The sequence below is a fragment of the Ictidomys tridecemlineatus genome, chromosome 2, assembly GCF_052094955.1.
Source record: "Ictidomys tridecemlineatus isolate mIctTri1 chromosome 2, mIctTri1.hap1, whole genome shotgun sequence".
Lineage (NCBI taxonomy): Eukaryota > Metazoa > Chordata > Mammalia > Rodentia > Sciuridae > Ictidomys > Ictidomys tridecemlineatus.
In genome coordinates, this window is record NC_135478.1 from 81,534,980 (window position 1) to 81,549,653 (window position 14,674).

At 45.8% G+C, this 14,674-nt stretch overlaps 1 protein-coding gene across 11 annotated transcripts in view; it reads left to right on the forward strand.

The window, feature by feature from the left end:
• Cit (citron rho-interacting serine/threonine kinase) overlaps window positions 1-14,674 on the forward strand; it is a 157,735-nt gene that overhangs the window by 54,016 nt on the left and 89,045 nt on the right. For all 11 annotated transcript variants that reach the window (XM_078039028.1, XM_078039029.1, XM_078039030.1 and 8 more), the window contains one exon: window positions 8,993-9,176. In XM_078039028.1, the coding sequence (XP_077895154.1) occupies window positions 8,993-9,176 (184 nt within the window). The remainder of the gene's footprint in view (window positions 1-8,992; window positions 9,177-14,674) is intronic.

Genomic DNA, 14,674 nt, shown 5'->3' on the forward strand with positions numbered 1-14,674 from the left:
GTGGGAAATTCTGTGAGGATGCTTGATCTAGTTTCTCAAACCAAAAAATGGTATTTTAAAAAAAAATACAGTTGAGGAATGCTAGAGGTTGAAATAGACACATCAAACCAAACCAGTGTGAACCTTGGTTCAAACAAACCAAGTATAAAGAGTTATTTTGGGGACATCTGGAAAAAATTGAACGCAGGCATGGTATTAGATAATGTTAGGGCATTGTTCATTTTTTTGGATGTGATGATGACACCGTGCTTAAGTTTTTAAAAGCATCCCTATCTGTCAGAGCAGTGACTCTCAAGTGGGAGGGGATTTTGCCCCCTAGGGACATTGGACAGTGTTTGGAGATATTTTTGGTGGTCTTGGGGGGGATGCTGTTGACATGTTGTAGCTGGAGGTCAAAAATGCTGCCAGACACCCTATAATACACATACGACTGCTCTGCCCCCCAATAAAGAATTCTGCATTCCTCATTGTCAGCAGTGCACAAATGAGAAACCCTTGTTAGAGGTACCTCCTGCAGTAATTACAGGTGAAATGATAGCATATCTGGGGTTTGCTGGGGTGCTGGCGCATGGCTCATGCCTCTAATCCCAGTGACTTGGGACGCTGAGGCAGGAGGATTTCGAGTTCAAAGCCAGCAACTTAGCGAGGCCCTAAGCAACTCAGTGAGACCCTGTGACTAAATAAAATATAAAAAAGGACTGGGGATGTGGCTCAGTGGTCAAGTGTCCCTGAATTCAATTTCTGGTACCCCTCCCCATCCCACCCAAATCTGTGCTTTTCTCTTAATAATCAACAAGTATGCAAACAAAGGGGGGGATGAGATGAGAGGAGTAAGAGTGGGCATTGTTAGGTGTTGGAGCTGGGTAAAGGGCATCTGGGGGTTCATTCCACTCCCTTCTTTGTTGTGTGTGAAAATTATCATAAAAAGTTAAGAATAAAATTTTAAAATGTTGGAGAAAAGAATACTAAAGAGATGGGGAGGCATCCAGGCTTGGTGGTGCACACCTGTAATCCCAGCTACTCTGGAGGCTGAGGCAGGAAGGATTGCCAAATTCTAGGCCAGCCTGGGCAATTTAGTGAGAACCTGTGGGCGTGGGGTGGGGCCGGGAGAGCAGCGAAGAATGCACTGCACTTGCTGTGATCTTGGCTGTGGCTGATTCCCAGGGGGAAGGGGTTGGAAGTGAAACCTGCCAGGCTGCTAGTAACAGGTCCTGGGGAATGGAAGCCAATGAACTAGCTCCTTCACTTTTATCTAAATGTGTCCCGAGGGAGCTCCACCCGCCTGAGACACTGGCTATATTTGAACAGGGCTTTGCAGAGATTGGTAGCAACAGGAGAAGTTCCCCTTGAATGTGTATCTAAGCTCATGGAGAGGCTTCTTTCCATGTTCTGAGGACCCAGACCAAGGTGGGTTGAACAAAGCAAGCTGAAGTGATATGCAGGCTGGCCAAAGCCCAGTGCAGGAATGAGGGGAAGCGTCTGGCACTTCTCCCTCTGTGGGAAAACACAAGCTGATTACCAAAAACTTGCCTTGAAGAAGGAACATGGCTTTTGAGTATGGCGAGAGCCAGAATGAAAACTCCATTGACATCCACCGAGATCGGCCACTAGAGAGGACATCTGCTTAGCTGTTGGCAGCCAGCGGGGCGGGGTCGGGGTGGGGGGTGCCCACAGCATTCTTTAGTTTGATTGATCGAGGGAAACTTTAGTAATGCTAGCTTCCTTATCCATTTACTTTGAAGACAGCATTGTAAAAATTGATCGCCAGCCAGCCCAGAGCACCATTATCCTAACATCTCTTTATGATTCTTGGGGGAGTCAAAGAGTTGGGATAACTTTTTTTTTTTTTTTTTTACTTAAAGCTGTTGCAAACTGGGTCTGCTTTGTGTTCTTTATGAATTTCTTATGCAAGGCATGGTGTGGATGAATCGTATCTGATGGCTTCCCACTGGGAGGAGAGAGGGTGCAGGGTGGACCTCAGGCTTTAGATAATGTTACCTGTTCTCTTGGGTGAAATGACTCATGTATATTTACTAACCAACTTATTTGCTGAGCCCCTACCTTACTTTTGGGGTTAGTTCCCAGAAGGCCTCAAACATTGTGTATCTTGCTTTTCTTTCCCATTGAAGCCTTTCTCTTTGAGTATTTTGTCATTCAATATTCCTAAACTCTCTGCTCTTGTGTCAGTTGTCAAATTGTGTCACTTATTGCGGTAGCCTGTCTCCTGTCCGTCACTGCCTCTCTGTTTCTCTCACCACCTCCTTAGTGTAGGTCCTCTGGTGTCGACTTGCCTATAGACTCCTCTGTTACAGCTTCTAGCCCTGACCTCTTCCTCTTGCCACTGCAATGCCTGTCTGCTATTATGTCTGCCTGTTGGATCCAGGGCTCCACCTTCAAGGTCCTGCCCAGATTTCACTTTCTCCACTCCCCAGCCTCATTACCCATGTCACTCTTGGGCCACTACTATTGCCATGGTGGCTTTTCTGAAATAGCGCTCTTTCCCACGTCAGCCCATGAAGATACCTTTTTTGGGGGGCGGGTGCGGGGGGACTACCAGGGATTGAACTCAGGGGCACTCAACCCCTGAGCCACATCCCCAGTCCTGTTTTGTATTTTATTTAGAGACAGGGTCTCACTGAGTTGCTTAGGGCCTTGCTTTTGCTGAGGCTGGCTTTAAACTCGCTATCCTCCTGCCTCAGCCTCCTGACCTCTGGGATTACAGGCGTGTGTCGCTGCCCCCGGCTGGATACCTTTTAACCAACTTTGAGATTCAGTCACCTCCATGACACTTTTTTGAAGGAACAGAGCAAGAATTCACTGCCTCCCAGTCAGCACAGCTTGTGCCGCTCAGGGGGTGTTCTCTGTTTTCCATACCCACATCCTGACCTCCAGTTGATGTAGATCTCTTCTTCCTCTTCACTTATTTCACAGCTCTCTTCGTAGGTAGGTAAGATGGCTAACTTGGGGGCAATATTCCTTTACATCTGAATCTGAATACAGCGTCTAATTTGTCAGTCAGGGGGCAGGGCACCATGGTAGATGGAGTGAAGCTGAGCATGTCTTTGGTTTCATGTGTTGAGTGCCCACTGTGTTCTGGGCACAGCCCTGATTCATTGTCTCATCATAGAATAATTACTTGTGTGATCGTGTCCTTTAGGATACAGAGCTGGTATTGCTCATCATCTTCTGCCACCCGCATCTTGGCACCAGTGTCTGTAACGAATACTGATGATATTAAAAGCTTTAGGACTGTAATCCCCGCAGTTTAGGAGGCTGAGGCAGGAGGATCCCAAGTTCAAAGCCAGCCTCAGCAACTTAGTGAGGCCCTGAGCAACTTAAGAGGCCCTGTCTCAAAATATAAAATATTTTATATAAATATAAAATATAAAAAGGGCTGGGGGTATAGCTCAGTGGTTAAGCACTGCTGGGTTCAGTCCCTGGTAATCATCATCATCATCATCATCTTATAAGTTTTACTAGGGTCAGCTTTTTTCAAGTACATCAGTTCTTCATGACTAAATTGCATACTCTGTGACACATCAATACTTGGGTTTCTTAAAGTGGCATTTTGTACCCAGTAGCTTCTTAGGTCTTAGAAATTATTCCACCTAAGGTTCTTGTTATTCACTGATTCCTTTAGCAAAATAGTAAATCCTGAATCGGGACAGGCAGCCGTTGTTCTGGTTAGTTGTATGGTAGTGAACACAACTGTCTTTCCTGTCATGGAAATTGTGTTCCAGTGCAAAAAGAAGCTAATAAACATAAGAACAAAATTAGAATTTTTTTATTTTTTTTTAATGCTGATGATTGAAGTCAGGGCCTTACACAGGTTGGGTGGTGCTCTACCACTAGGCTGCATTCCCAGTCCTTTTTATTTTATTTTGAGATAGGGTCTTGCTAAGTTGCCCATTTGGCCTTGAACTTACAATCCTCCTGCCTGAGCCTCTGGAGTAGCTGGATTGCAGGAGGGCACCACCATGCCTGGCTAATTAGAAAATATTTTCTGTTTTTAAAATTAATGTTTGGCATTCTGAAAAACTAAAGATGGGAATGGAGTAACCAGGGCTCAGTGGAGCATGTTAGAAAGAAGCAGAGCCAACTGGGTGAATCCATTTGATTTTTCCTTGTTTGTTTTTTAAAAATATTTTTGAAGATGATTAATTTCCCCCCCAAGGTTTTTAATGAATGTCAGTATTAAAAAAGTGGGGGGGAGAGAGAGAGAGAGAAAGAGAATTTATAGAAGAGAAATTAACCACAGTTCTTAAAATAGCTCTTTGTTTCTGAAAGCCTTATTCTGCCATCTATCTTATTGCTGGAAAAAAAAAAGAAAAAAATCCTTAAAACGTTACTTGTATAGCCTTTGCCACTAAGGAGAATATGTCCTGATGTCACCTCAAATAGGTTAACTTATTTAAAAACTATACGGGGAAAGATTTTTTCCCCCCAGTGGCTTTTGCCAGCGAACCCCAGAGCGTGATGTAAGACTTCTTCCTTGTCGTTGGTGAGGGCAGTGGGCCTGTGGCGGAGAGAGCTGATGATCTCATAGCACTGTATCAGGAGATAGGAACGGAGGTACTCATTAACATAGTTTTCAGACGGAACAATCTCGATTATCAAAGCCTCTTCATTTAATTCAAACATCAAATGCCTCTGTGGTCTGTATTATGCTAGGTGCTCTCTTTGAAAGACCCATATTCAAGCTGTCTAATTATATATTTCCTTATTCAATAAGGAAATATGTAATTGAGGGGGCTGGGGCTTAGCTCAGTGGTAGAGCTCTTCCTAGCACGTGTGAGGCACTGGGTTCGATCCTCTGCACCACATAAATATAAATAAATAAAGGCATTGTGTCAATCTACAACTAAAAAACATATTAAAATATTATGTGTACCTACTATGTGCCTGGTGCTACTCTGTATGCTGGATTGCCATATGTATCTCCATCAAAACCAATTGGTATGATTTCAATAACCTATTAAAATCTCACAGCCCCTGCTGTTTTTGTAATGCCATAGGTTACCCAGGACCTCATGAATGCCAGACAAGTACTTTACCACTGAACTACAGCCCAGTCCAGTGTGAGATATATATATATATATATATATATATATATATATTTTTTTTTTTACTTTATTTACTTATTTATATGCGATGCTGAGGATTGAACCTAGTGCCTTACGTATGCTAGGCAAGCGCTCTACCACAGAGCCACAACCCCAGCCCTCCAGTGATGTTTTTAAAAGAAAAAAGGGTTGGGTTTTTGAGGATCAAAAAGAAACATTTTTTCATAAGGCACAAGGAACTGGAGAATTACTTCCTAAGATAGACGTGATCTCTACTTTGGTAGGTGTTAGACTTGACGGAGCTTTACATAATTGTTTTGAAGTGTGGCATCCAGACTTTAAGCGACTTTGCTACTGTCTCTTGCTGGTCCCCTGTTAAAAGTGTGTTCAGCTGTGTGGTTCTTTGTCTCCCAGGCTCTCAGGTTTCCCATCTCTTTGTCATTGGGTGTTGCCTTCTACACAAGTGCTTCTCAATCACAAATTCCTATAAATCACCTGAGGATCTTGTTAGGATGCAAGTTGTCATTCAGTGGAGTTAGGCCTGAGACTCTGCACTTCTAGCCAGCTCCTGGGCGATGGTGATGCTTCCAGTCTATGGATCACACTTTGAGTATCATGGTTCTATGTGATTTCCTCAGATCTAATCACTAGTTCACTAAGTTTCTCTTCAGCTGTGTCTAACCTGCTATTTAACATATCTAGTGAGTTTTACACTTTAAATTCAACAGTCCTTTTCATTTCTGGAAGTTCTGTTCCGTTTAAAAATAAGCTCGGTTCTTTTTCTTTTCAATATTTTTTTTTGTAGTTGTACACAATAACCTTTATTATTTATTTATTTATTCATTTTTATGTAGTGCTGAGGATCAAACCCAGGGCCTTGCACATGCGAGGTGAGCACTCTACTGCTGAGCCATAACCCTAGCCCCAAAGCTTGGTTCTTTTTCAAAGAGTCTTATTCTTTTATTCAAATTTCTACTCATTTACATTGATAATAAATTCAAATTTATTTTATGGTCCATTTCAGATTTTTCTTTTAGCTACAGCTTTTGGAGGGTAAATTCTCTCCTTTCTTATGTCTGCTCCTGTTCTTTCATGGTAGAGTGTGTGTGTAAAAGAGGGAGAGGGAGACAGGCAGGCAGGCAGACACCAACCTCCTGTGTGCCCTGGGCTGTGAAAGTGTCCCTGTAAGTCATTTTCCACTTGTGCTGCCAATGTTCTAAGAGAACAGTCCTCTTGATAATTTCCTGAACTGTGATTCTCACACTGTGCAGGATACTGTGAACGTAGACACCCCACCTGAGACCATGGTTTCTCCTAGCTGCCTTATTTCTTTTCCACTAAAGGACCCTGCCGAGCATCCTCAGCACTTTTTGGAGAGCAGATTATTTTCATTTCCTCCATTTTTCTCTGGTTTTGCCCCTGCATAAATGTGTTCTTGCAAAGCCCTTCTTTTCAGAATTCCTCTTGCACTTACCTGTCTAGAGGTTGCAACCTACCTTTTCACTTTTGAACATCTTACCTGTTACTAGCTGGAGAATTTCACAATGACTTCTCCTTTCTTTTAATATGAAAATGATCCAGCCCTCTTTCTAATCTTGACCACATTAAGGTACTTTGAGCATGACGGAGTTTTATGGATGAATCTTATTTTATAGTATAGAAACTCAAAAGTCATAATTATTTCTCTGAGTGTGGCTCCTACCCCTCTATTAATCATACTCCTCACTCAGAAATGGAATTCTATTTTAGTCTCCTAAAGATGAATTAGTATATAGTGGAAAGGGAATTAAGCTTCTGCTAGGAATTAAATGATACGATAGGATTAACATAAACATTCACCTTGATGGGTCTGTGCTTTGCACAGGAGAAAATATTCAGTAGAGATTCTACTGTACCTTACTCCTAATAACTGCAAGATCTGCCATAAAAGTGCACCTCATGTGAGCAATAATAATAATGGCAAAGAGTCTTTATGGGTATTAGCTGTATTCTAAGAGCTGTGCCAAGCTCTTTATGTGTGCTCTTTTATTTAAACTTCTCAACACCCCTTTGAAGTAGTTATTCCTGTGTTGTAGCTAAAGGCACAGAGAGGTTAAGTGATTTTCCCAGGATCACACAGCCTGTAAGTAGTAGAGCTGGGATTTTAACTCAGATTTTAGTGCGTGTGTTATTAACCACTGTGTTCCTAATTAGTGTCAACTGCAAATCTCTCTGCATAAATTTCCTCTCTTTATCTAAGTTTCCTTATTATGGGATGGGAAACTTATCTTTTTGATCATTATGAATTATAATTTCCCCTAATTTTTTTCTTTTCAAAAAAGCTATTGAGTGATTGAACTTGGATTGGATTTGAGCTTGTATTGATGGACGTACACATGGGATATGGGCTGAAGCATTCAATCTAAATTTTCTTCCCATCAGCTAAGTTTTAAAGTATTAAGCATGTAATTCTTACAGGGAAGATTCAAATTCTCTTGAGGCAGCTTGGAGGTGTTAGATAATTTTCTGGTAGTGCATATTTTCCATTTTCCATCTTCCTACCTCTCCCACCTCATCCCAGTGCACCTGAAGCTCTGAGCATGTTCTTTTGCACTTTCCCTAGCAGCCAGATCTCTGCTCATACCCTGGCTCCTCTAAGTCCCTTCACCGCCTGGTTCCTTCTCAGCCGGCATTGGATGTTGTCCTGGGGTGCTTTCGAGACAGCCGAAGTTTTTTGAGTCTGCAAGTGGAAAACGGAGAGCTGCTCCTATCTGGCTTATAGCTTTGTCCAGAAAAGAAGGAGTTAAAAAAGAAGCCTGGGCTGTGAAGGGCTATGACAACTGTCCTAGGGGGAGCTCTAGCGAGCCCTGGCGGGCAGTGACTCATGCCGCTCTGTCACTCAGATCGGCATTGGCCCCGGCCACGCAGGCGGCCAGGTGGGGTTACCGCCAGAGCACGCGCCTCAGAGTGGGGAGCGTGCAGCCTGCACTGCGGGGGATGTGATGCCGGCTGGCCACCTGCCCACCACAGACGCCCCAGCCGGCAGCCATGGTAACGCTTCTGGCTGGAGGTACCCCTGGGAGCCCCCGGTGATGGGCAGCCTCCTGGTGACTGATGGACAGGTGTCTACCTCCCTGAGCGAGAGAGCTCAGTAGGTGGCAGGGAGCAGAGAGGATGTGGTGCACCCTAGCCAGGAGTCATGCCGTAAAGAGGTAGGACCCGCGCCCAGCTGCCCCTCTGTGCACCCACCCTCCGTGCGGGGTGCTGTGGATCACCAGGAGGAACTTTACTTGGCTGGTGTTTCATTATGCTGATTAAACTGCAGTGGATTCCAGGGGCATGATTGCGCTGGGAAGGAGGGGTGATGAACTTAAAAAAAAAAAAAGTGGTTCTTAAGATCTCCTAGCAGACTCCTCCAGAGATGAGTGAAGTCCACTGCGGTGGTATCCAGCCCGAGTTCCAAAACCTCCCAAGTCCCCTTTTCTGTTCCTTCATCCTCTTTTGGTTAATCCACGATAGAGACATTCCATCTGATTTCATTGATCAACACTCGATGTTAATAACTCAGACCAGGAGAGACTAGGTAGGGTTAGGTCACCTGGCACCAGCCAGCTGATGCCCCATAGCAGCCTTCTGGAAATGTCAGGCAGGGGCTCCTGTGGGTGGTCTAGCACTTTGTGGCACCGGGTGACCTGTTTGAGTTTATTCTTCACTTTGCCCCCACTGGGGAGGCAGCCTGTCTGCGGGTCGGTGGCCATGTTGGCAGGGAAGGGGTTAATCTCTTGTTGCTGTAGGAGCCAGGCTGGGTCTGCTGCGAGGAGCTAGATTGAAAGCAGGCGCTGCAGTGCTGTCGCCAACGCTGAAGGAGTCAGACGCTCTGCTCCGCAACAGTGTGGAATCCATCTGAATTTTTTTTTCTCTCCCACCTCTTCTTGTTTTTCTTTAACCAGCGCCTCCCCCCTTCGTCCCCACCCTCAAGTCTGACGATGACACCTCCAATTTTGATGAACCAGAGAAGAATTCGTGGGTTTCATCCTCTCTGTGCCAGCTGAGCCCCTCGGGTTTCTCGGGTGAAGAACTGCCGTTTGTGGGGTTTTCGTACAGCAAGGCACTGGGGATTCTTGGTAGATCTGAGTAAGTGAAAATCGGACTTTCTGGGGGACCTGCATTGATGCACGGCAAACAGAGCCAAAGGTGGTGGTGGCAGTGGTGGCGGTGGGAGGGTGGGGGGAGTGCGGCGGAGGGAGGCTGCTGATCTGTCTGCATTTGGAGAGCAGGCTACCTGTTTGGGCTTTGGGGGGCTAGACTGTTAATATCCTTGCTTTGCAGCCTGTGAGGTGCCTGCTCCTGTCTGTGGCATCATCATTGTGAATTCGTTACTTTGGGCTAGTTTTCCAGTCTTTGGTGAGGAGAGAGTGGATTTCTAGCAGTGCAGATTTTTGGTCAAAGGGAAATCGTGCAGGAGTTAAGAAGAGCTGCCCATCTCTGTATCCATCATCTCTGTATCTGTCTGTCTCGAGTGGGTGGATGGTTGCTGTCTTGCCGTATTGACAGAATCCTCCAAACTGTGGCTCGTGAGCTAAAGGTTTCCTGATGGGTTTAACTGAGCTGCAAGTGGCTGAACCAGAGCTCTAACGGAGACGATGCTGGGCTCCTCTCCAAGTATGCTGCAAGATCAGGGATCTGGCAGCTGAGCCTCTGAGCCAGGAGAGCACTGGCGGCCAGAGAAAGCCCCGTCAGTGGGAGCCACCAGGAGAGAGTGTGATGTAGCCGAGTCACTGATTCACAGAAACTGGGCTTCATGAGGGCGGGGGGGTGGGGGCAAACCAACCAGGAAACTAGAAAATGGAAATATAAATATCGCTGCAAACACCTTAACCTAGCAGGTCTTTCTCCTTTCTTATAAAAAGCTATTGAAAAATGCATTTACACTGTGTTTGGATCGGAGGGTTCTGGCTTCCAGTCTCCTAGAATTTCTGCAAAATGCAGTAGTCTCTGTATGTGGGAGCTTGATGCCATTCCGTTTTCAGAGAAGGAAGTTCCCCAGGAAGGTCTTAGACCTACTGTGTTGTTCCCCAGGCACCTCGACTCCCTCACTTCGAGGCTCTTGGGGGTGATGTTGGGTAATTAGTTGGTGCCCACTTAGGAGATAAGCAGAATTTGATTTTCTCCTTGGCAGCATCCATTCCCTGTTTGTTGTGTTTGTAGTTTAGATATCAATTTGAAGGGATGTCGCACTGGTTCCTGGATGGTGTCTCCCCATGGGTGCCGTTTTGACTGTAAGGTTCCTGAAAAGATTTCAGATTATTATGGGGATTTGGGCATTTGATATGGGATAGGGCCGTGGGCTGTGGTTGAATTTGGGAGAGGTTTTTATGTGGGCCATGTTGAGGTGGGCTTTCTTTATTCCCTTGCTGGAGATCACGTTGAAAATTCAGGTGGAATTTGGGCGCGTTGGATGTGCCTTTCTGGATTCTTTGCTCTACCTCCCAAAGCAATCTGGATGGTGGTAGGAGAGGCAGCAGCCTGACTAGCTGTTGAATGTGCCATCGGATGGATTTGCGGTGGCCCAGCTGGGCTGGGAGGTTGCATCAGTGTCACAGCAGGGCAGGAGTGGAGGCCCAGCGTCGAAGGATGCTAGCCCTGTGGGCAGCGCCACCTTGACACTCACGACACACTGAAGGTCACTGAGCGGGCTGGAAGGAGGCATGTGGGGAGTCATAGTTGCGGTTGGCAGTGGGCTGTTTGGGTCAGGGCGAGCGCTGGTTTAGGGTGGTAATCTTGATCTGAACAATCAGGGAGGACACTGGGGAGTTGGATTTCAGGGGCAAAGGGAGAATGGTAAGGAGGATTTCAGGCAAGGCAATTAATCTGAAGCTTGTGTGATTAATTGCTTATTTTTCAGGAAGACTCTAATTGCATCTTCCTGCTGCTCCCAGAAAGCTCAGTTGAGGGAGCTCCCTGACAGGGCATCTCAGTGTTAAGGCCCGGGTCCTGGATAAATATTTCTTGATTTTATTTACTCAGGGTCCTTTCTCCCAGAATGTGTTTATGTTGCTTACTGTGTCTGAAGATTTGCGATTTCATCTTTGGGAGTTCAAAGTCTCTCTCTGGAGCATCCAATGAGCTTCTGTTAATGCCCCGACAGAATGTTTAATACGATTCTCATAAAAAAAAAATAATAAAACAGTCCATACAGACAAAACTGTGTGTTTGTTCTCTGGAGGATGGAATCGGTGTATTCCCATCTTTAAGGAACTCCAGTGCCTTTTCCATGCCAATTTGGGGTTGGAGTCAGAAAGATTTTCTTTCCCTTCTCATCTGGTTCTGTGAAGCTGTCGTCGGACTTGGCTGCTGTGCCAAGGGCAGCTCTGTGGATGCAACCTACAGCATCATTTCCTAATGCTCTCCACCTGTTGGATGTAGGTGACCCTGGACATGTCAGATTAGGATCAATTAGAAATCCAATAAAAGAGACGCAGGGATGACATTGCTTAGCAGCTCCTGCAGTTCTGTTGACGTGCAGTTTGGGAATTAATTTGCAGGGGGGAGGCATTTCCCAGAGGTGTCACCTTTGCCACCCAGCGACCTCCAGGGTCTTCCTGAGTTTCCTTTCCTCCCTCTCCATGTTTTTGGCATCAGAGGTTTTATTTACACACGCCGATTACCTGTGCTGTTACTCACTGTTCACACCACAGAGGCAACTGCAGATGCCGCTGTACTGTGCCAGGAAAATTGACCCCAGATTTGTTGCCAGTGAATTGAATGAAACATTCGGAGGTGGAGCTGAATGAGCGAGGAATTTTTCACAGAGACTCTGGCCACGAAATAATTTTTACTGTTGTGGTTGCTTCTCACTTTTTAGGATTTTTTTTTTTTTTTTTTTTTGATGGGGAACCCCAGCCAGCTTTGAGTGCATCCTGATTTTAGGTTTAGCAGCGATCTTGATCTCAGCATTTCAGTGGATAAGGCAGAGGGGGGAGTTCCTGGCAGCCTGGGTTGGGGAGAGCAGGAGGGATCGTGGGGAACTAGGCCACGATCTTTGGGGCAGCACTATGGGAAGGTGAGTTTTAGACAGTGTCTTTCTGGTGCCTCTTTTCCTTTTTAACCAACAGGAACCCCAAATGAAATTCCCAAGCTCTGAATGCTCAGTTGTTTCTTGAACTGTTTGCTTGAACTTTACAATAGTTGAGTAGTGACAGATATCTCAGTGTGTTCAAGGTTTAAAAATAAATGGACCACAGCATTCTTGCCTCCCCATAAGCATGGGGCACATTTCTCTGCGTCCTTCCTCCTTCCCCTTAGGTTGAGGCACTGCCTCATTTGAACTCTTGCTGGCACACAGTGCATTTCTGCAGGCCTTCAGAAGGTGGGGACCTACAAGGTAAAAACCAGTTGGTTCTGGTGTGTTCCACACATGCTGGTTTTCTGTGTTTGGAGAAGTTGGCAATCTTGCAGGAGCACTGGGATCTTGGCGACACTGGGTTTGTGGGCTCATAGTGTCTGGGGGCCCTGCTTTAGGAAGGGGGCCTTCTCTTCCTTTTGCCCGCAGGCTCTTTCCTTCTGGGTGGATCTGAGTGTAGTGATGTGACCAGCTATGCAGCCACGGTGGAGGAATGAAGAGTCACCACCACCCCACCTTTCCAAGTTTCCAGAAAGCCAGTTTTGATGCCTGCTCTTGCTCTGCTGGGGCTTCTTTGTAAGTTAGGTACCTCATCTGTGTAGTGGGGTAGCAGTGGTGCCTCTCTGTAGGAAGGTAGGAGGATTGGATGAAACACCCAAAGCCCTTGCTCTAATATCCAGTGCACAAGAAAGCCTCAATAAATGTTCATTGTCGTTATTTTTGTTTTTACGAGTACACCAGTCTATGTTTGTATCTATCTTTCTGCCAAGAGGATTTGGAAAGGACTTGGCAAATATTAGGTAGTCTAAAGTCATATCAGACCCAAACCCAGCTTCCCAGCTCTTAGGAATTTTCTCCTGGAAGTGCTTAACCACCTTGACCAAGGGCAAGATTAACCTGTAGTTGCCAAATCCTCACTGGCAAAAGGTGGCCATTGGAGAAGAGTATACTGTGGGGGACAGAATTACAAGATCCAGTCCCAGAATGGGTCCCTCCCCATTCTGGTGTTCTCTGTCAAAGCAGATTTGTTGAAACTATTCAGAGAACACAAAGCACACACCTTTGCTGCAGAACAGCGTGGTACAAATTGGACATTACCCGCTTAAGGCAAGTCAGGAGAGTAAGGCAAAATGTAACAGGGGGCACTTAATGGGTACTGCCAACTCACAATTCTTGCTAAATGACAATGATGATCCTTCTTGGAATGTCTGTTCGTTTCCCTGTAAAGATTGGGATTTCCAGGGCTCGGCTGGGGCTTATTTATTCTGGTCTTCCTGGAGCTCAGGACAGGATAGGCCCTCAGTAAACACATGTGCTGGCACCAGGCTTACAAGTGTGCTAATGGAAGGGAGATATTTGGGTTGGCTCTTTAAAAGGCCACAGATTTGGATCAGTAGAGAGGAAGGCAGAGAGAATTTCAGGTGGGCAGAGTGATAACAATAGTTTACAGGGTACTGACTCTTCACTAGGCCCTGCTCTGAGCTCTTTGCACAGATTAACTCATTTAAACTCCACAACAGTCTCAAGAGGAATGTGGACGCATCACTCTCGTCCTGCATGTGAGGAAACTGAGGCATGAAGACCCAGCAGCTTGCCCAAGATCTTGCGGCTTTTGGTAGCTCAGTCAGGACTTGAGCCCAGGCAGTGTGGCTCCAGAGTCTCATAGCCTCTGTGCTCCACTGCCACGTATAAATGCCACAGACGGGAAAAATCAGGAACTTTGTGTAGGATGCTCAGGGTCAAATGCTTGTCAGAAGTGGAGGCCATTGTTGGAATGAAGAGCCATGCATTTGGGGCAGGGAGATCGTGAGATCAGGGGAGCTGCCAGGCAGGTCTGAATGCTGGGCTTTGTTTTCCATTTCTGTGGGTTTGTTGAGTAGGTGGACTGTAGAGCTGTTGGATTTCTCTATTTCTTCCTCTTCTCCTCTAGAGACTCTCACCTGGTATGTCTGCACGCATGCGCACGACACGTGCTGTGCCCGCTCTTCCTGAGAGTTCTTGCTTGCTGGAGTGCAGGCTCAACGAGGACAGCAAACCGCCTTGACCTGATTCTTACCAGGCTTCAAGCTGATCGTCCATAACTGCACAGCAAGCCTTTGATGAGCTGATCCAAGTCACTTTTGTGGGAGCAAATCTCAGTTTCGTGATGGCTCTCGGATCATGTCTCCTCAAATATTTGTTTTATCCTTCCAGGTGCCTCCCATCTGCCTGAGATAACTCATTCTGGCGGAAGAGGACCGCAATTCTCCAACCAGTCCCTTTTTATTGAAATACTTGGGAGTTGGAGGATCATCTCTTTAATGATTGCTTTCCTTCCACATGCAGCCAAAGGCTCTTTGACATTGTGCTTGCTGCCCAGATCCCTATTGCAAAGAGTTTCATCTGTGATTTGATTTTTTTAAATAGTCAGCAACAATGACAGTGTCTTCTCTGGTTCCCGAAGGCATGTATCTGCTGTATTATCCAAATAAGTTAAGAAACCATAATGAGTCTTTGCTCAGGGTGGCTG